The sequence below is a fragment of the Dromaius novaehollandiae genome, chromosome 1, assembly GCF_036370855.1.
Source record: "Dromaius novaehollandiae isolate bDroNov1 chromosome 1, bDroNov1.hap1, whole genome shotgun sequence".
In the NCBI taxonomy this organism is placed as follows: Eukaryota; Metazoa; Chordata; class Aves; order Casuariiformes; family Dromaiidae; genus Dromaius; species Dromaius novaehollandiae.
Genome location: NC_088098.1, coordinates 12,398,258 through 12,426,165, shown reverse-complemented (window position 1 = coordinate 12,426,165; position 27,908 = coordinate 12,398,258). Strand labels below are relative to the sequence as shown.

The 27,908-nt window shown below is 42.3% G+C and overlaps 1 protein-coding gene across 5 annotated transcripts; it reads right to left on the bottom strand.

Annotated features, from left to right (window-relative positions):
- Positions 1 to 623: 623 nt before the first annotated feature.
- On the bottom strand, positions 624 to 26,572 carry SLC26A4 (solute carrier family 26 member 4). 5 transcript variants are annotated; one of them, XM_064505738.1, is made up of 22 exons: positions 26,469 to 26,572; positions 25,502 to 25,664; positions 25,055 to 25,194; positions 22,567 to 22,677; positions 20,964 to 21,154; positions 19,895 to 20,059; positions 17,038 to 17,190; positions 16,847 to 16,929; positions 15,715 to 15,862; positions 13,073 to 13,186; positions 12,220 to 12,297; positions 11,887 to 11,982; positions 10,329 to 10,435; positions 8,893 to 8,962; positions 8,457 to 8,549; positions 8,249 to 8,344; positions 7,047 to 7,277; positions 6,517 to 6,585; positions 5,483 to 5,537; positions 5,022 to 5,167; positions 3,742 to 3,825; positions 624 to 1,944 (listed from the first exon to the last, which is right to left on the bottom strand). In XM_064505738.1, exons 2-22 carry the CDS (start codon positions 25,654 to 25,656, stop codon positions 1,921 to 1,923), a joined length of 2,409 nt encoding a protein of 802 aa, XP_064361808.1. In that variant the 5' UTR covers positions 25,657 to 25,664; positions 26,469 to 26,572; the 3' UTR covers positions 624 to 1,920. The 5 variants fall into 5 exon arrangements, with proteins under 5 accessions (XP_064361808.1, XP_064361793.1, XP_064361799.1 ...); XM_064505723.1 differs by having other exon boundaries at positions 26,419 to 26,537; XM_064505729.1 differs by lacking the exon at positions 26,469 to 26,572 and adding an exon at positions 25,742 to 25,800.
- Between the last annotated feature and the right edge of the window lie 1,336 nt (positions 26,573 to 27,908).

The following is a 27,908-nucleotide window of genomic DNA, read 5'->3' as shown; positions in this document are numbered from 1 at the left end:
GGGGAGAGAATGAAGATAGGAAGTGTTTCCTAGTATTTCCTAAAAGCCTGAAGTGTCAAATCACAGCCTGAGCCTAAGCATTAGTGTAAGTTTAATCAGTACTTCCATCTTATGAGGTGCAGGTGGATCTGCTTTGGCTCTTACAAAGCCATCCCTAACTCTCAGCCTGTGGAGAAGCCTATCTGATATACGAACTGCTCATGACTAACTCTAAATACAAGCCTATGTTTTGCTGGTTTGAACTAGAACACCTAGCATGAAACCTTTACTGCATTTGAAATGAGAAACTTCACTGAGTGCCATGAAGGTTGATGTTTTTATCTTACTTAGAAAATGAAGATGTCAGTCTGGTGCAGTTTCCCACGGTGGAAGGATCCTGTCCAACTGACTGACTTTTATAGGAGTTTTTCACTGATTTTGAAAGAGTTCACTCAGATCCTTAGAGTAGAGTAACTTACCTAGTGCTTGGCTTTTCACCTGAGATTTTTCCATTAACATCACCTGTGGTAACAGTCTTGTCGGTGCAGTGTGATACAAGAAAATTTGTCTGACATAATTGAATAAGGAGACTTAAATATGTGAACATACTAAAGCTAATTAGCCCACATCGTGAAGCTTAAATATCAAAGAGATTTTAGAGTCTGTATTTATTATACTTTTGGTATTACATATTCCTTCACCAACACAGGTTTTTCTCCATTTTAAAAATTAATATAGTGCTAAAATATTTAAGGTAGCAGTTTATTTTCCATCAAAACAAGTTTCTTCATGAAAGTGAACATCATTGATTTCTTGCATATGTGTTTTATATAGTCTTAAAATCAAGCATTAAAATTTTACAGTTTGAATCCTGTCTTGTGTAAATTATTGCACTTAAGCATTATGGACTGCCAAATGTCTATACATTTCCTGTAGAAGAACAGCAGCTGTTTGATGTAGAATATTAAAATATATATATGCTATATAAAAATATAACTTCATTAAACTAACTAAACTCCTATAATTCATTAAAAAACTTTATACTAGCTCCCATTCTGACTTTTACTTGCATTCTGTAGCAGCCTGTTCTACAAATTTCATTAAATATTTGTGGAATATGGTTTTTGTTCATCTGTGTCATGATCTGCCTTTTGATCAGCGATAGATACATAACCTACCCAAAATAATCTTTTGTGTGTACTTGATTTTTTTATACTTGTTAATTTTTCATTAACGGTAGTGCATGATTTGCTACAATGGGATTAATGCAGAAATGATGAACCACTGTCCAAGGGCCTTTTCTATTGAAACTTATCCTAACTATTGCTTTATAGTAGTTCGGTACACAGTTTTGTGTTTGTGTGAATGTTTCACCTGTCCCATGTTTCAGGTATCTAACAACCTGCAGCAATTCAAGGAATTGCTTGGAAGGAACTATCAAAATGCATTTTTTCAATACTTTTGTCAACAAGTATGGTCACCCTAATGTTCTAGGGTTGCAAAGCCTTGGCCAGCTAGAACTCCTGCCCTCTCGCTAGACACTGTACAAACACATAACAAAAGGCCTCTGATCAAAACATTTGAGTCTCTTCAACTTCCCTGGGCCAGGTTAACACAAAGCAGCTTTTCTTCTGGTACACACTGGTGTAACAGTGTGATGCACCTTCCCCCGACTAGTCCCAAAACTGATTACATCTTTTGTAATAGTTTTTTAAATTTTTTATCAATGCATCAGATCAGAAATTGCTCACTGAATCAGTCCAGAGTATTTCAGGGATAGTGGTAGTCAAATTTGGAGATTTCTAGAGATCTGCATCATTCAGACAAGGAATCAGGGTTTTCTTCAAGTGCAAAGATTGGTTCCATTTCAGAAAATGCTTATATAATACCGGTGCATAAATAATGCTGCGAGTTCGCAGGTGTGACAGTACCAGCAATTCTTCATGAAGCAAGTCTGCGCATAGCCTATTGACAAGTTTTTCAAAAGGTGGAGAGAAAGGGGCAGTGGTTAGTTCTGAGTACATACCACTCAGAAAAATAAAATATTTATGTACGTGTTACTCATTACTACTAAGTTCAACCTGGCTTCAATGAAAGTACAAAGAAAGTAACTGTGAAAGGTCTGTTCTGAGACAACTGTCCTCTAACTGGTGTCTACCTCAGACAGTTCAGTCCAGAAGTTGCAGATCTGAAGGTTACTAGCTCTCGCCTTCAAAAACTGCCCATAAAGGTGGAGGATGGAAACCTCTCAGAACAGTGTGACCTTGGACTGGTAGTTTTGTGCCTGCATTCTTTTTCTTATTTAGTGACTGTCATGTAAATAACCAAGCACTCCTGGGAATCAGAATCAGAAGTCGGGGTTTTTTGGCCTGCCTGTCCTCATAGCTTTGTGAAGCCTTTATTCCTTTCGGCACAAGGACTTACAGAGGAGTGGGAAGTGCTTCTCCCCACAATAACCTGGTGATTAGAGTACTCACCAGAGTAATGGAAGAAGTGTGTGTGTGTACTGTGTGTGATAAAAAGTAATATTTAGATCTCTTGCGATATTCATACCAATCAAAAAAAGGAGCAGTTGAATCAGGAGAACCAAATATCACAGTCTGTTGGAACAAGCCCTGATGAAGTTTAGGAGGTTTTTGGCTTGGTCTTCGTTTTTCCTCTCACTACTCTGACTCCCAGGCCAATCTGACCTCCCTGGTCAGGTTTCCCTAGGAGACTTCATATGGTGAAACACAAGGTGATGCTGAGAACCTCTACCCAGCCACAACTCTCTCTTACCTGCTTCCTTCCAGGTTGCACAGCAACCTTGCTGCAGCGTTTGCTAGAGCATGTCAGACAGAAGGGTCACAACATCCCTTTAGCCCCTTTCCATTCCCACTGCTGGTGCAGAGAGGCCCAGCACAGAGCACTACCCCATTTTAGACAAAGAAATAAAAATGCAGTAGAGACAGCAGGTGCAGGGACTAGAACCATGATAGCACGCTGGGAGGGAGACCTGATACTTGTGGCTTTACCTACACAGAGTGTTGCAATACTTCCAAGGTATTGAGCATCGCTAGTTTAACCCCTCATAGGCTCCTATTAGCCCAGTCTCCTATTTTCTGGATAAATGCCCTGTCTGCTGCACTGCTACCTAAGTAGTAAGTGCTGTTTTTCTCTCCTGGCAGTATTCTGTAAATACAAAATACCATGGTATTGCTTTAAGGGACTTTTGTGCTGTTGCATGTTAGTTATGCTCTGTGCGCTGCTCTGCTCAGCTTCTGGATCCCAGCAAGTCAGAGGTGGAGGAGAGGTGCTTCGCTGCTTAGGTTGGGGCAGTCCAATGCAACTGCAGAACAAAAATGTTCACAGCATGCAAGAAGATGCCTGCTGTGTTCAAGCAGCAATGAAGGGGAGAGGTCCACCATAAGTTTGGACTCAGATGCCTGAAGCCTAACCTAGTTGCCTTTTAGGCACCTAAGTCCTTCTTAGATCTATTTGTAAGCCTGCCTAAGCAGAAACAGGGCTAAAGATGTACAGATCAGGAGATGCTTGTGCACATACAACCTGCTATATCTTAAAAAAAAAAAAAAAAAAAAAAATTACTTCCACTAAGCATTGACATCCAGGTGCCCAGCAAGCGCATTTATGTATGGAGAAGAAAACTGCTGAGGGCTCAGTTCAGCCCACATACTATAACAGGAGGGCTCAGTGCTACGGGCAAAGGAATAAAAACAACAGTATTCTTTAAATAATAGACCAACTCAGTTCTACAGTGCATACCTCTTCCTGAACATCAAGTTCATTGTCAGGCCCGCTCGTCTCTGTGAATTCTATTGGTTCTTTAGACTCCTGCATGAGTGAAATCTTGACAGAAAGAAATTAAGAAACACTGTCAGTATTACTGAAGTTCACGTATTGCTTTGAGATACCTCAATATAACTCCCACAACTCAAAGGGGTCTGTTGTTTACTGTTGAGAACACTGTTGCTTTAGGTCAACGGGGAGGAACCTGAGGTGTCAAAAAGCCCTGCCGCTCCTCATGACTTTAGTTACGGCTTTGTAAAAATAATAAAAGCATCTACATTTAAATTGCTGTATGGCTTTATCAAAATGATAATCTCTGCCATACTACAGCATCAGACCTCTAGATCCTGGGTAGTAAGCAAAAATTATCAAAAAAAAGGGTCCCACTCAAGTTATTTACCCATAATATTAATTTTAGTTATTTATTCATAGTATTATAATAGAGATTGCTAGGGAAGAAGTTGTCATGAAAAGAATGGAGAATATTAAAAAGTCATTTTCCAAATGACTGGTGTGCCCACATCTTTAACACTGCAGAATGCACTGGTTATCTCAGAAAACACAGAATAGAACTAAAAAATGCACAGAGGAGGCCTACAGGGGCGAGCACTAGTGTGGAGCAGCTGCAATGCACAGTCACACCGAGTAGAACGGGACTCTTCAGCTCTGAAAATGGGTAACTGAAAGGTGCATATCAGAGAGGTATATAAAATCATTAATAGTTTGGAGAAAGGGAACAGGGAATGAAAAACTGCAGCTAATAATACAGAAACCCAATGAACTTACAGGCAACAGGCTTAAGCAGAAGGATATATTTCTCCCACAGCACATACAGAATTATGGAACTCATCTCCACAGGGGAGTGTCAAGCAAAAACATGTCAATGGGTTCCAAAAGGAATATGACAGACGCACTGAAGAGAACTCCATCTGTGACTGTTAAATATAATGGTCCAAATGCAACCTCCAGCTGGGGAAGTTGCCAGCTGTCAGAAACTAGAAAATGTGTCTTAAGATGAAGCATTCTCCATATGGCCTGTTACTTGTGTTCTTTCCACTAACAGGATCCTGGGGCAGACAGACCCTTCCTTTGAACTAGTACAATATTCCTGTACTACAGAAGCTGTCCAATTTGTAAGACTCTTACTTTTTTTGTACTACAACTCTAGGCCTAGTTTTCAAATGGGTAACAGAAATTGCAAGACTGACTTCTAGATGATAGAAGGAAGGGAAACAAATACTGCTGGATATCCTCACCTTCTCAAATATAGGATCCTGGTTGTCACTGTATGCCATTTGATTCCTTATGTAGAGCACAGCATCATGAACAGTCAAGAAGAACATGTCTTTTCTGGCAATATCATCAAAGAAGGCACTCTGTTCCAGTTGTGAAATAAGGTTGTCTGAATAAAAAGAAGTCATCAGATTGAATCAATTTGAAGTAATTTAGGAAATAAATATCAAAATACGTGGTTGCAACTACCAGAAATCAGATGTACCGTCAAATCAATCAGTCAGTCATAGCTTTGTCTTGACCTTTACTTTCATGTTTCTTCAAACCCCACCAGTCTTTGTATCCCACCACAACCCACTATGTTTACCAGTGTGGCTATTCACATTTTTATTGGAACAAACACCTTCACAAACACATCTAGAGATCCTTCTCATCTTCATTTTATCCTTTGCATGAGTCATAATAGAAGTATCTGGATATTTACCTTGATACGAAGCAAAGTATACTCTTACATCAATTCTCTCAAACTCTCTAATTATCTAAAAAGAAAAAAGAAAAGTTTACAAGGACATAAATAATGTTTGTAAGGACTATACATACATATATATCTATATATATATGTCTATATATGTCATCAACATACAGACATATAATCTCTCTGTATATGTACAACACACACACACACACACACTTCTCATTTGTTTCTGACTTCATTCCAAATTGTATGTTTTGATTATTGATAGCTAAAAAGGAACTACTGTACTTAAATATCTGTTAGTCAAGTACCCAGTCTCTGAAGTAGCCAGTGTAAGTGGAGCTATATATTTTACACATACACACATTGCTGTCTATTAAAGGTTCTCATTCTATTCTCAGAGAATAATTATGTCTCTTCAAGTGAGGACTATGGGGGCCTTAATCTTCCCCCACATATGTGTGGCTTGAGACAATCTTTAATTGGCACACGCATTTTTTTTTTTTTTTTTAAACGTAGACTTTCCCTTGTGCAGTGTACCAGATGGACCTGTTCCTGGATGGAAAAGTTGCATATGAAAAGAACCATGTCTGTGCATCACCTGTCTCATTCGTCTCAGAAGTCAGAACTGAATCGAAATTAGTCAGAGGGCTGAAGCAAGTCAGACAGCATTCTTGTATTTCAGCTAGCTTAAAGCTCTCCTGGGAAATTGGATTCTGCCCCTGGCTCCCTGATGGCAGGCAAGTCTCATAAAACAGCATTTTCAGAGAAGATTGCGAACTGCATCCTCTTCTGTTTCTTACTATCTCGAATCTTGATTATCTATGCTCTGGTTCATAGATAGGCCAGGCAATCCCAACTGCAGCTTGAAGTCAGTGAAAGCAGTAATCTGAACATATGAAGTATCATAAAAGGTTAAAGACCATGCAATAAGGTCCTACATGCATGTAACTGGGCACCAAAGACAATGTGGCCTTATCTAGGCCTTAATCTCTTCACCTCATTTCCCTCTCCCTAAACTGGGAATATTATCACTTCATTACCTCAGAGTGATGTTTGAAGATGAATGGAGTAATGTTGATGAAGGACTCAGATACTAGCCATAGAAAATCCTATAAAGACATGAATCATTCTTCCTTCACATCATAATTTAAATAATATGGGATAAATAAATCTTAGATCTAAAGACCAAAAAATGAAGGTAAGACAAAATACTGAATACTACTTTGTTGAGTAAGCACCATTCTGTGCCCAGATTAAGGGCAGGAGGCATGTTGAAAGAAAATACCTAACTAAAATCTTTCACAATACATGCATACAAGGGGACCACATTCTGCAGTTCTGATTCTCGCGTACTTTACTATGCAACCTTAATAATGTTCTTTTAATGTAATTTTGTTCTTTTCCCCTAAGATATGCACAGACCAATATCCTACCCGATGCTAGGAGTTTTAAAGGTAGTTTTCAACAATAAACTATAATAAACTCAGAAATTATCTTCAGCCTACAGCTCTTGATTTACAAACCATTGACTAGATTCATTTTTACAGAATACCAGAAAAAAGGCTCTTACCGTTCTTATTGATTTCACAGCTACAATATCCAGGAAGGACACTGCTCCCAAATCAAAAATGAGACTGTGGATGGGCACCTTGGGGACATTTACTTTGACTGGGAGTTCTGAATTCCAGTCCACTTGGATTTCTACTTCTTTGGTGGGAACTTGAAGATCTTCATTGTCTTCAGGTTCCTCATCAGGCTCAAAAGCTTCATTATTAATACCAGGCTCACTGATGATGCCATTCTAATAGAGCAGATAATATATGGAATATATCATTCAATCGCGGAGAAAGTTTTGGAATTATAGGCAATACTTCGCCATGATAACTTCTGTTTTAGCAATGAATGAGACTGATACTGCATCCAAGAATTTAAAGAAAAACAAGACAGAGCAAATAACTGCTCCTTCTCCTCTATACCATGTATTTTCTTTCTTCCTATTTTTTGTTAAAAGAACATCTCCTACAAAAAGGCCACTGTCCAGAAAAACAAATGTCTCAGAGCTACTCCCTCCCTCAAAAGCTTTGTTTCTGTTTAAGACTGATATTTTCACCTTTGGATTGGATGTACTTATACATGATAATGCAGCAAAATCACTAGGTTAGAAGTTGGATTGTCACATAACTAAGCGTTTAACTCCATCCTAAGGTGGAATGTAAACAGAAATGCTGCATCCTGCACTGAGAGCGCTGACAACGTTACACCCATTCCCAGCTTCCAGCTCTGGGGATTCGGTACGTCACCTTTCACTGGCCACTCCTATAAGCATTTAACTATAGAAATGTACACTCCACACTCAGAGAAACATATGTTGCTTCCTTTAAAGAGGATGTGGAAGGCTATGTCTGCCAACCAACAGAGACAGCCCAACTGGGCATAGGGAGCTGGGTGACAGGGGCACAGACATAGGAAAGAGCCAGCACTTCCACTGCCCAGAGGCACTCTGCGGTGGCAAGGGTTAGAAGTAAGATCAGGGAACCTGTTGTTTCTACTGCAGTTAGCACTACAGCTATCACAGCTGCCTGTGGGGTCTTTGGCAATAGGTGTACTGTTCTGCCAAGTCTCCTGCAGGTCCCATACTTCTGACAACAGTAATCAGTCACACCTTTCATCTCTATTTTAAAGATCAGCGCAGAGGAGCTTATAATTAAGACTAAAGTAATAAGCTCTAACCGTAATCCTTTGAGAAAGAAAAGAAAGAAAAAATAATTTTACCTTAGTAGCTTTTAATTTCCCCTTCTTGATTAGCTTTTGTATCTTTCTCAGTGCTTTAAGTCTCTTATTGTAAACCTTAACTGCATCAAATCCCACCTACAGAAAAAAAGATCAAGACATCAAAATGATTTAATTTTACCTAGATAAAATTCCAAGGAAATCCCAAAGTGAGTTAAGTAGCATCCAAAAACCATCAGGTATCACTTACTGTGGACTTGAGGCTGCTTTTCAGTCCATCAATGTTAGCATAAAAAAGTGGACTTGAAAACCTGAGAATTTTCACTCCTTCTGGTTCTATAACCTGTTGTCAAAGAATGTAAGGTCAAAGAGCAGCACCCGTATTTTGGATGGTAAGAAACAGTTCAGTCATTGAGAAGAATCTAAGTAGGTATCACCTAATTCACAGAAATGAGATGGATGGCAGGCTAGCTTTGCTGATAGTTCAGCTGATGCAGTTTTTAGAAGCTTCCTACCACAGCATGCAATATGGACCAACCATCTGGATCAGGACGAAACATTTAATGCTGAAACCTGTTATCTTCACGCACTCCACTTCCAAATTCAAGTTGTCCCCAGTCTGCAAGGCACAACTTTCTTTTACAGTGGCTTGTAGACTGAAGGGAAACAGCTCAGCAATGACTTACATTTTTGTATTCCTTGACCTTCCTGTAGATATCTGTGCCAGGAATGTTCCCAAAGCCACCCCATGAGGGACTAGGGGAAACAAAAAGAAAAGACAGTGAAGGAAAACATCTTACTTAGGCATTCACAGAATGGGAGGATTGTTGCATACAAACTATCACAGACTGTTAGAGTCTGTGCTCTTCTACCAAACCAGTCGCACCACCAGGAAAGTGCTATATCTTTGTTTTGCGTCATTATGCAAAGGCCTTTTTCTGCTCTGTAGTGGAAGGTCCTTGTTAAAGGCAACGTACTTTGGTCTCAGCCTATGGACCTCATCATTTCTGAGTAGAGCTAGATGGATAACTTGTTCTATTTGCTTCCCAAGCCAGAAAAATATGTTAAAAGAACCTTATTTCGGATCAAGTGAAAGAACAGCTTTTGACTCAAAGAAATTGATCACTTTTTTATTTTAAACCAACTGAAACAAACTATTTACCTTGTTGTCAGATTACTTACAACTTTTTGTTCAACTCTTTTTCTTTGGATTTTGGTCAGTAACAAAACCAAAATATTTTTTGGTCTCCAAATATACTTTTAACAGCTGAAGCAAATTATTCTGAAGTTTACCTCCCATTTTTAGGCTTGATTTCACAAATCTGAGTTGCATTTGTGAATGGTTTTTCAGACTGCTAAAATTCCATTTTTTTATAATCGACTCTTATGTAACATGTTTTGGAAGGCTCTGTTTTTACACATTTGCTGACAGTGCAACTATGCTTTGGTACTGATCACAGCTGTACTTTCTGGACTTCAGGCTGAAGGAAAGGTGTTATGCTGTATTTTCAGAGAAAAGGCTAACAAAATGTTACAAGACAGCCAAATAAGATTCTGCAAAGCCACCTTTCCTCACCATGCAGCTCCCACGCGTTATTAGAACAGCAAGAAGTAGGCCACAAATACAAATTTTTGATCTGTTCTCATGCTCTCTCTTCCTTTTCTTCCACAGACATACACTCAGTCTGATATAAACAAGGAGTAAAAAGGCTATTGGCATGTGCATACATACCATATTACAATGACAAGCTAAGAGCTGCTATAGCGATCAATTCGCTAAAGAATTCATACATCTTTTTATATTTCATCCAGAATGTTTTATCCCTTTTCAGAACTGAGCGGCTACATGGGTGCATAAATAATATATGGCCAAGTACCAACAAAAATATCCAATATGATATAGGATAGACACTGACAATATAATGCAGCCTCTCTTATGTCAGTGTAATTAAATGATAGCACAGAAACAATGTTTTGTTCTAAAGAACAGATTTTTTCCCCACTTCAAAACGCTTGTCAATCCAACCAGATTTTCTGCCACAAACCATCTTGCTTTTCAGCGTATTGTCTTACTTTTCCATAGTAAAACATTGACAAATATTCCTGAGGTTGTGTTACTTACAACTGAACTCTCAGCACGACTGTCAGCAATCCAAACAAAAGGCCAGCAAGTAATCCCAGATCAAGTCCCAAAATGATGGATGCTATACATGTAAAAACCCAGATTATCTGGAGAGGAAATAACAAATGTGAAGTCTCTTAACTATAAGATGCAACTGTGGGCGCTGTAAAGAATCACTAGACCAGACAACAAGAGTAGCATAAGAATTTAACCTTGAAGATGACCACAGCACACTGGCGATTAACTGACTTCCATATGAAAGTCTTCTTCCCCCTCCAAGCTACTTCTGACCATTGTCACCTTTACTAAACATATTTGACTTCTAGGAAAAAAAAAATTTATTTATTTTTTTTAAGGAGGGACATTCTTCCAGGATCCAGTTATCTTAGTGACGTTTAAGAGGATGAAGTTAACCGTTGCATTTTCTTTTTTTTCTGATGGCAGTAGTTTTTGTTAATCTTACTTTAGAAATGCGAAGCAATGTATTCTGCCCGAGATGTAACATACTGTAAGATGATCCTCCTACAGGACACATACAGAGGGAAGGGGGCTACTCAGCGATGCCTAAGAAATCACAACTGTACCAAAGAGAGGTATTTCATATGAACAGGTTGATGGCATTTTCTAAAGCCTCTGTTGAATATCCAGGCAGAACGGTTGGAGTGAGCTCCTCAGTTCCTCATTACGCCACTGCCCAGGCCGAGCACCCAGCGGACCCAATCATGCAAAAGGCTGAAGTCAGTGGGATCTTTTACCTCTGAAGTGCCTTAGTGAAGGGCTGACTAAAAAAATTCAAATTTACTTAAAACAGGTACTGCCCAAAGACACACACTACAGAACCTGTGCACAGGAAGGACTGCACGGTGAAAAGGCTTTCCACGCATTCTCTTCCTGCCCAGAGAGCCCTGCTGAGGGCCTCTCGCACAGAGGTCCTGGTGGGAGCTGTGGGCAAGCTCCCTGAGACAAGGTTATAGTAGTTGATAAGAACAGCCTGCTCATACATCCCTTAACATGCCAAGTGCTCTTAGGCACACATTCTAGCATGCATTAGTTTTGCTACAGCAATAAAACCTATTTTGTGAGGACTATCTGAGATTATCCAGGCAAATGGAACGCTAATGTGATGACATAAATATGAATGTATGAATTGAGGAAAGGTCAGCTTTTTTGGCCATTTTAAACTGTGCAGAAGATCAGAGCAGAATGCTAAAGGTGACCACAGGCTGTCTTTATTCTGATTTTCAAGGCATCTCAACGCAAGATTTCTGTAAACTATACTAATTGCTATGAAGGACACTGCACAGGGATAATACCCTCATTAGTGTCCTTATGACAGGATATAGGGAATAAAGATGATAAGGAGAATACTACGTAAAACTCTAAAATGGGGAATTTTAACTGGCTTCATGGCACTTCTATTTTGAGGATGCACACAAAACTGATTTGCATTAGCAAATCTGATCTCAGGTCTACAAAACTCTGTTTATGAAACCTGGATGGCACTAAAAGGCAAAAAAGCTCAGGAAAAAACATTAAGGGAGAAAAAAAAATGACTTACAGCATCCACTTTATTCTGTCTCCACAGACGAGGAACATCAAACACTTGCATGAACATCCCTTTCAAGTTGGCTATGACTACAGCTGCCAACACAGACTGTGAACAAAAATGGTAAAAAAGTGTTATTCAGAACAAAAAAAATGCATTTTCAGATATTTTAATCCTCCGTCAGTTTGCTGTTTGCAGAGTGTACAATACTGTATATGATAAATCTGAGCCTAATCTGGTATCAGTCACCATAGTTCAAAGGGGGCTATTGATCCGGTCCATAAATGTTGAGCATTTGGATGTGACCAGTGCTGGTGACTGTGCTGCAAAGCAGAAGTACGGTACCTTTTGTAAGGGCTCTAGCAATTTCCCCAGGGCAACGATGGCAATCAGAACAATCCCAGCTGAGATGATACCAGCCACCTGCAAAGGACACGGTGTTTAGAAGAGCTGAGCACAGAAAGACTCTATCTTACGTTTCCAGGCTTACAAAGAAAAATACCCCGGCAGTCGCACATTACACTTCTTCAGGAACAAGGAGACCTGCCAGAAGGCCGGTGCGTTCAGGCACCCATGGGCAATCATTAAACGCTTCGGCTACACAGAGTGAATTCAATTAAGCAGTTAGCACAAACAACCGCACGCAAGGTAGCATCTCTCGAGAGGTAGAGTTACGTGGAGAGGTGAGAGGAGCAGGGCCCACGTGTCAGCCAGAAACGGGGCTGCTGGAGGTCCTGTACGTCTCCGCTGTTAGGTAAGTGTGAAGCTGTAGTGCTGTGAAACGCAGACAAGTAACATACAGCTCAGGAGAAAGATGGCACGTGGGCAGATAACGCATGGCACACATCAGGGCCGCCCCGGCCAGCCCATGGGAGCTAAACGTCTCCTCGGTTTCTGGGAGAGGCTCTCCTCGCTCATACCGAACTCCTACTGTGACAAACACAGTCCCGTAACTGGGAATGAAATTCTGGAGCATTAGACTTGAAAGATTGCTGACCTCTAATGAACTCACGCTAGGTAAAACTTTATTGCCCTCTTCTGGCAGAGCTACAAAGAGGAGCCCAAGCAGCTCGCTGAGATACCTGTGGATACTCCTGTTCCAGCAATACAATTTTCTTCCTTTTGTGACATGTGCCCATTGTGCCCTCTGCGATATTACACTTAGCTGTGCGCAGGACTAGCAAGAAGAGGTCATTACCTGAGTCTTTCCACCAGTGCTTTCTTGGACTGCAGTCCGTGAAAGAGCAGTAGTTGCAACAAAACAAGAGAAGGCTCCTGAAAAAATGTTGCTGATCCCAAAGGCAATAAACTCCTAAAAGATAATTGGATGATGCTGTAAATAAAGATTCTTTAAGACAATTTTGCCATGCAGACAACAATATTTTTCTACGGTAGTTTATAAAGCAGGTATCAGTGCATTATTGAGAAGAGTCTAGATGAGTAATAAGCGTTAATGTTTACATGCATTCTTCTTGTGCCAATATAACTACATCTGTTTAGAAGCCAATCTAATTAAGTTGGTATACTCTCACCCAGGTGGACATATCCCTATCAGTATAAAGGTATTTATAGCCTATTTCCATCACTGTTATCAAAACTAACCTTTCTACCAATTACACTGGTACAACTGCATGAACACATGGGACTGGTATAATTTTAACTCCTGAATACCATCAGCTAAACAAACACTATTAAACGAGTACAACGGTCTGAGCGCAGACGAGCCCTTCGCAAACACAAGGCGTTCTATCATTAGTAGGACTAATCGGGAGCTTCCCAAAGAAATGCAGTTTCACCAAAAACTTCTCGTTTGCTGAGCCAAAGGCTTTTCAGCCTGAACATCCCAATGAACTCCTGCTGAGTCCCCGGCAGTGCCCTCAGACTTGCCCGGAGGTCACAGCTGCTGGCACCTACGGAGGCTGGTTTTTCTGCTCAAGTGACGAGGACCCTGGGGGCTGGAGGCCCGGGGATCTGGGACATTCCTCCGGAGCACGTCCGGGAAATGAGGCCTCTGGGAGCCGCCTGCAATCCCATATAATTGACGGAAACATTGCTTTAACTGAGCTGAAACACAGTCGCAGGCGCTTTCCACCCACTGCAAGTTTTTAAAAATATAATTGGAGATTTGATTTTGACTCTCATTCCCCTTCCCCCAAAAGAACAAAAAACTCTGAGCCAGAACTGTGAGCCAAAAACTCTGCTTTTCATTCAGCTCTAATTACAAGGGCAGGATTTTGAAGTCGTGCGCTTTAACAGAACAGACCTAGATGATTTGTGCCTATTCCTGCGTAACAGCTGTGTTCTGGCAGAAAATGCCAGAAATATAGTTCCTAGTGTGCCCAGGCCTTGGCAATCTATGAATCTATGAAAACAAAACAAACACTGGCAGATAATGAGATTGGACTCTCCTTCAAAATTATTTTACTACCTGCATTTATGATCTCATTTTAACTTCTCCAATTTACTTTAAGTAAACTATTTGCCCATCATTCGTGGCTGTATTTAACATTCGGTATGTGTAAAATTCATAGCATTAGTATTGGAAGGAAGGCACTTTGCTTTTTATAGGCAGTAATTTGAGTACTATAATATTTTATTAGTATCTTTGAAGTATATCAGTCCTGGCAGAACAGCATATTCAGCAAAAGAACAGCATAAATAGCCCTTTCAAGAATATGCATTATTCATACAGACTTATTAAACTGAAAGTCAATGCATTTTAGGCAACCTTAAATCAGAGTGTTACCAGATGTGAACTTTGTGTATTATAAAGTGACCAGCATGTTCACAAATATAATTCTGTTACATACTGCATAACAAGATTTCCAGAATCCAGCTTTACAACCTGGGCATAATTCACACGCACTAAAATACAGAGGACCCAATAAACAAGGCCCTTGGCTTATTTATTTATTGTAGTGAATGCATTTTCCTAAACGTTCAAAGGGTACCGTTCAAAGTAAGGACAGATGCGGGGCAAGGAAGCTGCACGACATTTTTCTCCCACGCTCGCGGGCGAGCCGCAGAACCAGCCAAGCAGGCACCGAAAACCTGCGGGAACCCTCTAAGTGCCTTTCAGTGCACCGCTCGTACAGCAGTCCAGCTACCCTGAAAGCTGTAGGCTTGCAGAAACTGAGGTTTATAGCAATACACCTCCTCATGTAGACAGTTATTCAGGTATCTTCATATACTGGCAGGCATTTGTTTTTGTGAAGCTACAGGACTTAGCTATACAGTTACAAGTATATCCATATTGATATAACTGGTGTCACACCACGAAGCACAATTTAATACTATTGGGATAAAATCACACCCTAAATGAAAAAAGTTGAGTGGATACAAATGTTAAATGCAGACTAAGCCTAAATAAGGCTGCCTGGAGCAGCTTCTGAGCTTGACATTGCCTTCTCCAGCAACCGACCTCAGAAGATGTCTTATGGATATAACTGGAAAGCAGGTTGCTCCAGCTGCCCAGGTCAAATTCATATCACCTGAAATTCCTCTACACAGCGCTTAGCTCTAAAGACTCGTTCAGAACAACCTCAGTCACTAAAGCAGAACAGAATAAATGAATCAGGATGAAAAGAATAATTAGGATGAAAGGCCCATACTGAGGGGAGAGCACGTCTGGCCCATCTCTGTGTGGTAAATTTGTCAGATAATATATGGCCATTTCATCTTATTTTTTTTTTTTCTTTTTCCAGTAGTTAAACGAATTTCTCCTCTCAGATTTTACACTTTGTCTTAAAAATCTGTATAGATGTTTCATCTGGCTACATAAGTCAGCATCAAACAGAACTTATGTTCTCTACGTTCATAAACTATTTCAGTTTTACATACCTGGTTTCCATCAATAGCATAGTCATATTTCGTTGCGTATACTTTCCCCACAGAGACTGCAATAGCGTAAGCAACGATAGAAATGGAAAATGAGGATGCTATCATCTGGGAAAACATGCCAACAGCTGGAGGTGCAGGAGGCAAAAATCTAGCATTTAGAAAATATATTAATATTATCAACTTTGATCAAATTCTTTTCTTCCTAGAGTTGTCAAGGAGCTTGAGGCAGAGGCATACAGGTTGCTTATAATTTCAAGCATAATATTTCAAGTTAATAAAAAGGTGGAAACAGCCCATTGACATACAGAACATGCTTATCTAGCTCACCGTAGCCCAAATCCTGATGCTATTAGTCAGCAACAAAGCTCCCGTTGTTCTCAGCGTGACTGAGATTTGGCCTTGTGATAGCAAAGTGAAGAAGTACATTTTCTGAAGCACTGAATAAAGGATATATTCAATAGTATGAGGAGGATATATTCAATAGTATGACGAATTACATAAATACATTAATGACACTTCATACTATTGTTAACAAACTTCATTGGAAGATCTCAACAACATCTTTATCCCCTACTGTGTTTTCCACAAATTTTAATTAATCAGGGCTTGAATAGCAAATGGAATGTGAAGGTTACTACTGTGAAGTGCTCTGAATCTTTCAAATGAAAGTCTCTACCAGTGTAATCCTCAAAATCCCTGTGCTTGTGAATATGGAAGTGACAATACTGATTAGGATAACAGCAGCACGAATATGGACCACGGTGCAACAACCCCTTTTTTAGAAATGAAATCTATGCAGAAGTAGACTTTCCTTGTTAGAAGTCCTTTAATTTTTTATGTTTTTATGTCTTATGTCATGTATTTACTTTGTGAGCATGAAACAACTAATTCTCAAATGAACTTCATAAGTCACGTAAGTACTCCTAAACCCATTTCACAGATAAAGAAAACCTAGGCAACAGAATCAGATGGCATCAGTGACAGAACCAGGAGTAAAACTCTGAAAAACTCCTGCTCTGAGTCCTAAACTCAGATTATAGCTCTCAATATCTCTTTTATTTCTTTTATCTTACCACTATCATTGTTAGCCAATTAAAAAATTATCCATGTCCCAGAACACAAAGGCACTCACCCACTAGGAATGGTCCCGACAACGCCAGCATTGTATTTTTCTTTCAAGTTGGCAGCGTATGAAATGCCAGTGGCTACTATTGTCTGTAATCAAATAAAACAGTTTTAAAACTGAAGGAATGCTCATGTCTTCCTGTAGCCAGCCCCATCTACTGTAGCTGTTATCAGCTTTTGTTATGGTTCTCGTCTTACCACAATAACTTCTATCGGTATAGGTATAGGTATCTTGTGTTTGAACCGATCATTTATTTCTTTAACTACCATGCAGACAAAAATGGTGAGGAGTCCAGCAATAAGATCTGCAATGTTGGTGGTACCAATTCTTTCAAATATTTCAATAAGAGTCTGAAAAATAAAAATGACAATTTAAAATACACCCTTGTCCTCTTAAAGTCTGCGAATACAATCTTGAGAAGAAACAGATGCATGAGGTTTTGGAGGAGCCCGGGGTTACGCGCTCCTTTGCTCAGGCCCAGAGGAGCCTAAGTCTGCCTAGTGTCCTACCAAGCTGTTACAGAGTCAGTGAAAGGATTTCATGGTGAATTTAACTTAAAAGGCACAACTGCTAGGATTGACTGCACAGGTTGCTTCTGCTTCCCAATTTCTAGAAAACTAATACTAAGGACCAAGGGCTCATCCCCTACCTGTGCTTCACCTCTACCTGTTATTAAAACAAGGAAGGGGACATACATAACTCCTTTGCTTTGTGCAGACAGCAGCAGAGATGCTCATTTTTCAAATGTCAGCCATCAGACCCCTGGGCAAGTCTCTGGCTCCCCATACGCCCAGCACATCCAGTCTGGGGGTTTTGTCTTCCCTATTTTTGCTCACATCCGGAGAAGGAGCACGCCAGCCCAGACCCCTCAGGCTGTAGAGATCCCTGCACTTGAGAAAAGTGGTTGCCCAACCTCACCGTCAGGCACGTTAACCCTCCCACCACTGTTTGATCATAGGCTGGAGGACTCCCACAACTGGACTACAACCGGCAGCTCCCTTATCTACCCTTGCTATGCCCTTCCTTGGTCCTACGGTTTATTGCAAACTACAGTGCATGCAACAGACATTTCTATTTGTGTAGCATTTATACAAACATGACAAAAGTATCACTTTTAAGTGTACAGAGGAAATAGAAAGAAGAGAGAAAAGCTACGGATACTTCTCCGTCCCTCTCCCAGGGACCTCAGGGTAACTCTCCCTTGCCCTTTGTTTCCATGAATATTTAATTATTCTGTGCAAAGTGAAGCAACTTTGGCAGAACGAGCCGATGCAAAAGAGACTGGAAACAGACTGCTGGTATCCTGTCTAGCTCCCCAGCTACTGGGCTGTTAGCTGAAACGCAAGTGGAGGGTGGCAGCGGCAGCAGCACTGCTACCACCATCCTGAAAAGACCGGCCTCCCCTGTTTTTGAAATAAAGTACCTACTGCTATGTTTTCTAAGCTAAAGAAACAAACTTTCCTGAAACACAAAGCAAGACGCTTCTCTGTGGGTAGCCTGAAGCCATTTCTTGCCCCTCGTACTGCTTACAGTACTTAGTTATCACCCATCCCGCTGCCCCCCCAGTGCCGGGGAACAACAGGTTCCCAGCGGGGGGGTTGGGCGTTCTCCTGATGTTGGATGCTTGGTGTTGCAGCTTGCTAAACTCCACTTCTGAAGCGTGTCCAAGATTTGCTGAAGCTGACACAGCAACTCACTGGTTGAGCGAGCCAGAAATCACAATTTCTTTGCTCCACGCACATCTGCAGACGCGTTTGCTTGGCTCACCTGCTAGAAGGCAGAAACTCTGAGCTTTAACCTAAAAGGTCAGCACTCCAACCGCAGCCTTACTGGAGCTGGCAGAATCATATAATTCCTTCTCAAAAATACTTTCTACTAGCCGTACCACCCTTCAATAAACATAAAAAATAGAGATAGAAAAACCTACTGGATCAATTAGTCCATCACCCTGCCAGGTCTGCTCTCTGACGTGTATTAGACAGTACTTTGTCCTACCTAGTTTTCCACGGCCTAAGGGAAAGCATTTTCATTAATGCCAAAAAGGCACATGACATAATAATTTTTTTCAAATATTCCACCAGATATTTTTTCTGAATTTCATCTTATTATTTGTAGTTAGATTCATTCTATTTTTGCTGATCTACATGTCTAATGTATTTTTCTTCATATATGAAGAGACTAGCTAGTCTGGTTGCCTGAACTGGCATGTTCTGTAAGTACATTTTTGTCCAGAACAGCCTCTTGAAGTAATCTATTACCCTAACATGAAGTGTGATGGAAGATCTAAAATACTACGAATCTAAACAGTTTCATGCTGAAGTCAGTGACAAAACTCAATAATTTCCCCGGGAAAGGAGACTATTCTGTAATAAGAGAACCTCTAGGAATTCAGTATTTCTGTAATCCACCCAAGACAATTCTTCATTTGGTCGTTTTCTCTAAAATCAACAAATGGACTTGTGACAGCAATATTTAGCCTCTCCTTAGCTAACCAGTAGGTACCTTGCCCCGGATTGGGAATCCACACCCTTCCTGAGAAATTCCCCAGTACGGCTACAGTGTGGAATGAATAAAGCTGCCCTTTACCAGAATGACCTGCTGGTTTAAGAGTGAGGAGGCTTGGGACCAGTCAACTTTGGAGATGATCTGACAACGTTAAGAAATGGTGAAACATCCTTCTCAACAAGCCAAGAAGCAAGGAGATGGGAGGCAAATAGCCTTCACAAGTGAAAACCTGGAGAAGAAAAACTGTTTTGCTGGATATTGTGTTTAAACTTTATATGGAATACAGCTGTGCTTGGAAAAGACTTCACTGTTGCAATTAGCCTTCACGGTCTGGGGAACCAAGAAAGCAGCCGCTTAGAGCCCCACAGTTACACATGACAACCTGCAGATCTTGATGAGAGTGAGACTAAGACCTAAACGAATATCCTATACTTACCACAATATATATGAATCATTCCTGCATCAAATGGAAGCAGAAGATGGAAAATATTAAACAATTATGAAAAAATTCTGGCATAAAATAAAAGCAAATTAGAAGGCCATACTTACATATATTATGGAAAGGACACCATTATAGTTCTGAGTTGAAACATTTAAGACTATTTTCAACTGTGACACAAACACTTGAAAAGCAGCTGCAGTTGTGAATCCCCCAACTAGCGGATCTGCAAGGTACCTCACAATGAAACCAATCTGAAGGACTCCAAACACTACCTGGAAAAATCATGAAGAATAACAACTTGCTAAACAATAAAATGATATAGCAATGAAACTGCAAAATGCTCACATTCACTCCCATGAACATGTCTCCGGAAAGCATGAAAACTGATCAGGCCTGATCATGGTACCTGTACCCCCACTGACCCAGACTTTGGCTGAGTCAGTTAAATGATTTTATCCCTGGAATAAGCTCATGGGCATGACCAAGACTGTGACAACCTGGCCTTGAGTGAGTCTGAAAGCATGAAACTCATTTTGTTCAACAAAAGACGGACTCGTTGCATGAGACAAATCAGTTTCAAGGGAAGTAATGCGCACAGCAAAGTGGGAGGATCTACTCCTAACTGTTTTCATAGACAAGCGGGCAAAGGACAAATCTTAGATGTCACTGACTGTCATTCATTAGAACTTGTTTTCTGTGCACAAATGCCCATTTTTGCCTTCCATAGTACAAATTTGCACCTACTTTTTATCTGATGATTTCTTATGCCTTGTTCTTTTCTCTTTGTTGACACAGAGTCTTAGGACATCTTCCTCCACAGCAGCCTAGTGTAGCTTAATATCATGTCATCCAGAGAAATAAAGGAGACCTGAAGAACTGTGTGAAAGGATGCTCCAGGATATAGACTATTAGCGCTTAGTTTCGTGTCGGTCGCTTGCTCTACAGTCATAGGGTTATTCTTTTATTGACTGTGCCCCCACCCATGCTGCCACAAACTCTGCCCAGATAAACAGAACAATCCCCTGCAAGCTCTCCAGAGTTTGAGATAACTTTCCTTCATTTTTGTGTTTTACTATGGGAAAATGTCTTTCTGCTCTAATAGGTATTTCCACACTGTATTTTTATCCGTTAAAATTAAAGCAGTATCAACCTGTGTCTTCAAGTCAACTATTTTACCTGTAAAATTCCAACCAGAAATGTGAGGGTGCTGGCTATCAGCACTCTCTGGGCATCTCTGGAGTCAGTGTCTATCAGTAGCTCAGTATCGTTAGCCCCTGTAGCATTACTGCTATCTATGAGAAAATCATCATCGGGGGCCATGCTCAATACGACAGATCCCACCATCAAACTGACTACAGGAAACGGACCTGTAATGATACACAGAACATATTCAAGTTTACTGTACATCAAAATGAAGCATTTATCAGAGTAGACAAGCAAATTCTAAATTACAAAATCCATTTAATGTTTCAGCCAGGGCACATGATTTATTATTTGTAGTACTAGGGGGCTAGGGGCCACAGGCACTGCAAGCATGACCCAGAGATACAATCCCTTCCTTAAATAACTTACAGTATACATAGAGGTGCAGTTTCATACTTTGCTTAAGTCAGTTTAAGGCTGTAAACCAGCACCAGCCGTCCTGTGGCCCGCAGTGAGACAAAGCGGATGGCTGACCCATCTTTTTCTTTTTGGGGTTAGTTTTCAGCCGAATGACTGAGCTGATCCAGATCACCGCACAGCTGCACGGCCAGGAATCCCAACGCAGCGGTGGTGGCAGGAGCACACAGCAAGGGGGAGGACGGCCCCTTTCAGCAGTAATATGGTCTTACATGGGCTGAAGATGACTGAAACCATACTTGGCCAAGATGCAGAGAGACAGGGAGTAAATGATCATTGTGACAGCAACATGCAGCCTAAACACAGTTGCATTTATTGTGGTTATGATTATGATAAAGCAGAAAAGAAAAATGTGATGAAATGTTTTAAAGAAGGATAAGTCAATTTTACAGATATTTTAGGGAACACTTCATGAATATGAAAAAGAGCATCGGAGAAAGTATAAAAAGGAATTTTTGAAAATACGTAAAGTAGGGATGTTGACATGAGTAGAGGTGAGAGCTCACATCTGGATAGCAAGACCGTATTTTGTTAAAGTGGAGAAAAAGAAATTTCAGTGACCAAGTTGTGTATGACGACAGCTTAAACACGAATTTTAACTGAGAACTGACAGGGAAAAAAATCATATTTTAGAGAAAGTATTCAGAAAGAATCAACAAGGTTTACCCAGAGACGTGATGGGAGGGCCTAGAGCGAGGCTGGAGCAGATACACAGGTTCTGGGGCTCCGCGACAGGCAAGAAGATGATATTGTCCACAGTGATCAAAAAAGAATGCAGCAAGGAAGGCTTGCGGAGAAGACTAAGAGCTCTGTTTTAGCCATCTTGAGCTTTAGCTGGTAGACAAAATGTCTGTTCATACTGCCTAGCGTGGCCTTCATCTTGTAATTTCTTGCATAGAGTATAGCCAAAGACAAAATTTAAACTTCAGCATAAACGCAAGGAAAGGGCATGCATGGGCACAACTGAAGATAGCTATGATGAACTGTTGCCTGTACAGAGAAGAAGCAAGTCTTAAGTCCCCCAAACCCACCAATATTAACATTCAATACAACCAATATGGTTCAGAAAGTACCTGTCTTATACAAAATATGAATGTTCACAGTAATGATTAGCACTTTGTAAAAGATAATTCACTGTAACTTGAACGTATGCAGTTACCAACTGAGATGTGCCTTGATGTTCCCAGGAAAAAGTATGTCAAGATAGGAAAAAAGGCAGAATAGAGACCATATCCAACAGGAACTGAGACCAGCAAAGCGTATGCCAAACCTGAAATGATATATCATCACAATTTCCCATTTAAAATCTCTCAGCAGACCAGTATCTTATCTAAAATAGGGTTAAACTTTTGGACAGATTTATGCTTTTATCCAGATACAATTTAAAATGCATTTTGCACCTGTAATTCAGTTGCAGGCACATATGTGAGTACTAGAGTCTGTAAATAACTGTGATTCTCACATTGGTAGTTGGATGTGTGAGTATGGAAAGATATTCCTACGTTTCTATGAGTAGCACAAAACAGGCACTACTGCGAAGTTCAGGCAGGAAAACCTGTTTGCAAAAATGAATGGTTTGTTCTTTGAGGAAAAAAAAAAAGGAATATGCGAAGTGTCCTGGTTATAAATAGAATTTCCAAACCGGGATGCCGAATTATTGCACTATGAATATGCTTCACTATGTTCAGCCCTTTGGCAAATCAGGCCACTTTTTCAGGTATCAGTTTATAAACGTAAATGCCAAAAGTAAAGCATCCAAATCGGAAAGTTTTGACCCCTATCATCTTCTCCCTTTGTATAAGCAAGCAAGCTGTCCGCTCCAACAAAAAGCGAAGAAAAAAAAAAAAGAGAAGTTTAGCTTCAGTATCGTATCCCAGCTGGCTCCTCCTGCAGAGTCTAGTATTCTCCTCCAGAGAAACAAAACGCTACCAGAGCTCAAAATAACCTTGCTCCTGGTCATACTACTGTAACTCATGGGAGGACTGGGAGCAACACACAGTTACTAGCAGTTAGGGACACTTCAAGATCCCAGAAACCTCTTTTGGGGCAATCATTTTAGCCAGTTTTTCATATTATTTGGAATTTCAGAACTATGTATTTTTTTCAATTACAGCAAACATATCAGGCATAGATGAGATCTGCATTAATTAGGATTTTCATGCATTTTTGAATACCTAGGGAGGTGTGAGACCAGGTGGTGCACTTCGGAAATACATTTTACAATTATTGTGAGAAAATCAGGCCTCCTCTGTAAAAATATAAATGAGGAAGTTACAGTAAGAGCATAATAGCTGTTCTAGGTCAGACCAAAGGCCCATCTAGCCCAGTTAGTTGTAAAGAGGAAAGGCAGTCCTGCGACTGAGGCACTGCCTTCTGCAGAGCTCTTTCAGCTCTGACATCTCCTTCCTGCATGACTGTGGGCAAGTCGCTTTGGATCCCTATTCCTCAGGTCACTCTTTGCCCGGGGCAGAAGTTTGTAACACTTCTTTTCTGCTGATCTTTGCCTTACCAGTGCACTTCAATGGAATAGACAGTAGGGAATATTTGTGGCTATTTAAGAAATAATTACTGTCAAAAAGGGATCTTGCCTGGAGGGTTTAACTGAAGCACGGGCAATATTGGCAATACTGTGGTTCCTAGAAAATCCTATGTCTCTTCTTTTGGGCATTTTGTTCCTTTAAAGCCAATGGAGAATGGTAGATACCTTCAGAGGACAAGCTGTCCCTTCTCTCATAGACAACTAATTGGGAATGAGACTAATTACTTTTTTGGGGGGGTCTCGATAATCTTTGCCCCCTTGTGTAAACACTTAATTTCCATTACAGGAAAATGTGCAGTTGAGACAGCTAGCTTAACCTCCCACAGTCCTGAAAAACTGTGAAAATAGTGCAAGTTCAAATCAAAGAAATGAGTACGTGGATCCCACCAGGATTACAGCTAGTCTTGCCTTTGAAAGTGGACGGTATCGGCTGCCTCAGGCAGAAGAATGGCTCTCCCCTTCAAGTCTTTCTTAACTAAAATAGTTTCACTAACTTCTGCTTATTTCTGCCACTTTCCTATTTATTCATCTACTGAATGTTTTTCTGATAAATGTAACAGGGAAATAAGGAAAGCTGAAGAGTACAAGGCATGCACTGTAACTACCCACCAACTTCATCAATTTTTAAAACATGACTACCCCGCTACCTCCTTAAGCATTGTTTTTTGCAGATATTTGAATGATCTCATGGGCAAAATCTTAAAGGAAAGTAGATATCAAAGTTGCATTCATTTGGGGGGAATAACTAGTAACTATTTATTTTTGTACACAGCTGAGGAAGAGCTCAGACAACCAGGAAACAAATAACACCACATGACTCTTTGGATCCACCCCAATATAAATGAAAGTTAAAATATTAAAATGAGTTTTTGAGCAAAAGACTCGAGGAAGTGTTAAAGACAGCTGAATATCATGTCAAAGGAAATTTAAGTCTTCAAGATGAGCAGAAAAAGAGTAAATTAACTTCATCAATTATGTACTGCAAAACAATACATCATATCTGGTGTTAAATAACAAGCCTGAGATTTGTAATTCCACCTGCACTACATCGCGGTGTCCGGTCAGAGGAGCTTCCTCGGACACGCCGCGACGACGCGCCGGGATTTACCTTGCAGGGTGGCCACGAGGCCCGTGCTGACCCCGGAGATGATATCGCTGACCAGCCACTCCTTCAGGCGGTAGCCGGGGAGCCAGTCCAGGATGGGCAGGAAGGACTTGGCAATCCCAAAGGCCTTTTTTTTTGAGCAGCTGCAAGAAAGCAAGTTAATACCGTGCCGTCGGAAACCGCGACCGGAGAGCTACCAGCAAAGACCAGCAGCAAGCTGCGGGTTACAGGCGTTTTAAGAGGTGGAGGCTGACACTTATTTTTTCCAGCTAGGGAGGAGGCAGCTATCGGGATCAAAAGACTCAGAGGGAAGCGCTGCTCCCGTGCCTAACGCCGTGTGTGCGCTCCAGTATTACAAGAAGGAGCCACAGCTAGATAGCGCATGTATAACGTACAGGGCAGGCTGTGCAGGAAGGCACCCACCGGCCCGCCCGCCCCCGCCGCACGCACCTGCAGGCCGCCTGCACCCGCTGGCGGAGCGCGGGGGGCGGCGGCGGCCGCCGCTCGTGCTGCTCCTGGAAGGCGGCCGCGCTGTAGATGGGCCGCGCCACCACGTAGTGGCTGAGCTCCGCCGGGGGCTCCGCCGCCCGCTCGCCCGCTGCCATGGCCCTGCCTGCGGGGAGAGCGCAGGGGAGCTGCCGCCGCCGCGCTGTCCGCGTCCCGCAGCGCCGGCCGCCGCCCCGCCGCTACCTGCTCCGCGCCCCCCGCATCGGGCAGGGCGAGCCGGCCCCGCCGCCGCATTTATACGGCCGGCCGCAGCCCGGCGCTTTATTTATGGGGAAAACAGAGGGACCCGGCTCCGGGCCGGCCCGGCGACGCCTCCGCCCGTCCGTCTCCCCGCCCGCCCTCCCCCTGCGGCCCCCTCCGCAGCCCTGCCCTGCCCTGCCCTGCCCTGCCCTGCCCCGGCCGGCGCTCCCACCGCGGGCAGCCGCCCTCCCAGCCCCGGGGCGGCCGGGGGGCCCCGCAGCCGCCCGTCTCTGCGGGGGGCGGCGGGCCGCGCTCCAGAGCAGCTCGCCGTGCCCGGCAGGCATGAGGCGGGGGCGCCGCGGGGCGGGGGTCGGCCGCGGGAGCGCTCTCCTCCGAGCGGAGCAGGGCTCTGCGCACACACGCCCCCCTCTCACCGGCCACCGCCCCCTTCTCCCGGGTGGGCAGGCTCGCCCCCCGCCCCAGCCGCCCCCAGCAGCTCCCTCCGCCGCACGACGGCCTCGGAAGGCGCCCGAGCGCCGCTGCGGAGAGCGGCCCGAGGCCACGAGGCAGGGCGAGCGGCGCGGCGGCTCCGCGGAGGGCCCGGCCCGGCCCCCGCCCCGCGCCGTGGGGGGGCTCGGCCCCGCTCGCCCCGCGCCGAGCCCGCACCGGGCTTTGCCCACCAAAATCCCCGCCGCGTCCGGCGACCACCGCTTCGGGAACCGGCTGTGACCTGAGAGCCACGTCCGTAAACCGCCGAGACCTCTGCCAGAGGGCGGCAGGAAGCCGAGGGCAGGCGCCGCCGAGCACCGGAGCTGCTCTCCGAGCTGCCCCCGGAGGCAGCAGGGCTGGCGGCCGCGGCTCGCGCCGGAGGCGGCCGAGGGGGGCCCGGGACCGCAGCTTCCAGCTGGGCCAAGGGGAGCCGAGGGAGTTAGCTCCCTGCTATGACTTTGGAGCAGAAAAGCCCCTGCGGCGGAAAAGTCAAACCTGCCCGCGTTACCAACGGCGGAAGGGCAAGGCTGTCGCATATTACTATATAGTACCATGGGGATATGCAATAAAGGTCGGAAAACAGAATAGCAATTTAATGCAGGTAGACATACATTAAAGCACATGCGGAAATCTCAGCATCAAAATTAAGTAATCACCGATTTAGAATCCACTCCTGATAAAAATGGAGTAGTATGAAAAATAGTTTTTAAGTCTAACTTTGAAAGGCTGTTAGGGTAACATAGTTTGTACTAAAATGAATGCGAAGACAATGAAATGACTCCAGAAGGTATAATTCATTCTAGATTAATCATTAAAGCTAAGAATAGCAGCAAAAACATTTCCAGGAACCCAACATAGTTATCCTTCATTTATAATATAAAATATAAGCTGATTTTTCAGGACTGGATGTGTATTGTATATTTTCTCCTAGAATATTCACAAAACAGATTATTTTACTATATATGTAACTGGATGATATCAAGAAAGAATAATTTATACTGAACATGGCAATTAATATTGGAAGATGAAAGTCAGAAGAATGTGAATCAATTGCAACTCGTGGTCCTTGCAAATTCATTTCCTCAAGCAACTCACAGGTGATGTGCAGAACTCTAGGACCATGCATATCGAAAAGACAGAAGTACATATGTTTGAGGACAAGAGACTAAAAATAAAACTCCGTCTGTTTAACACTCAATACACTTATCAGTATTTGAAAAAAAAATAGTGGAAGAGGAGAGAGTGCAAACGCTGGTTCAGAACAGATCCCCCACACAGAAGCAGACCTCTGAAATCAGACCCACGAGCTTCCAGGCTGCCACGTTGCTGCCCCTATTCAGCATCCTGCCCCCCTTGGCAGCCTTTTTCCTTGGAACACTAAACCTTAAAGCTAGAAGGCAGGTTCTTCCTTTCCTTTTTTGACCTTAATATTTTTCCTTTTTGTTAGCTTGAAATTACATTGTTTTTCTAAATTATTTTGTTCACCTTGTTACTATTTCCTAATAATATCTTATTCATTTTGCATTTCATGCAAGATGAAGAAGGCCAGGATGGATACATGATCTGTTTCCTAGTCCTTGCTTACAGCACCACTGTACCGTCTTCTCCCAAGTCCTGAACGCAAATGCCTAAGTCAAAGCCTAGGATTTTGTCCTCACCAGCCAAGAATAACAGTCCCTCT

Bases quoted from the DNA above. Each gene is read 5' to 3' on its own strand.
- SLC26A4 (XM_064505738.1), bottom strand. From the start codon at position 25,656: ATGGCAGCGGGCGAGCGGGCGGCGGAGCCCCCGGCGGAGCTCAGCCAC. The intron at 15,863-16,846 runs GTGAGTGCCTTT...TCTAAATGCTAG, and splicing joins GTCGGGACCATTCCTAGTGG to ATTTTTGCCTCCTGCACCTC. The intron at 8,550-8,892 runs GTAAGTCATTGC...CTTTGACAACAG, and splicing joins AGGTCAAGGAATACAAAAAT to GTTATAGAACCAGAAGGAGT.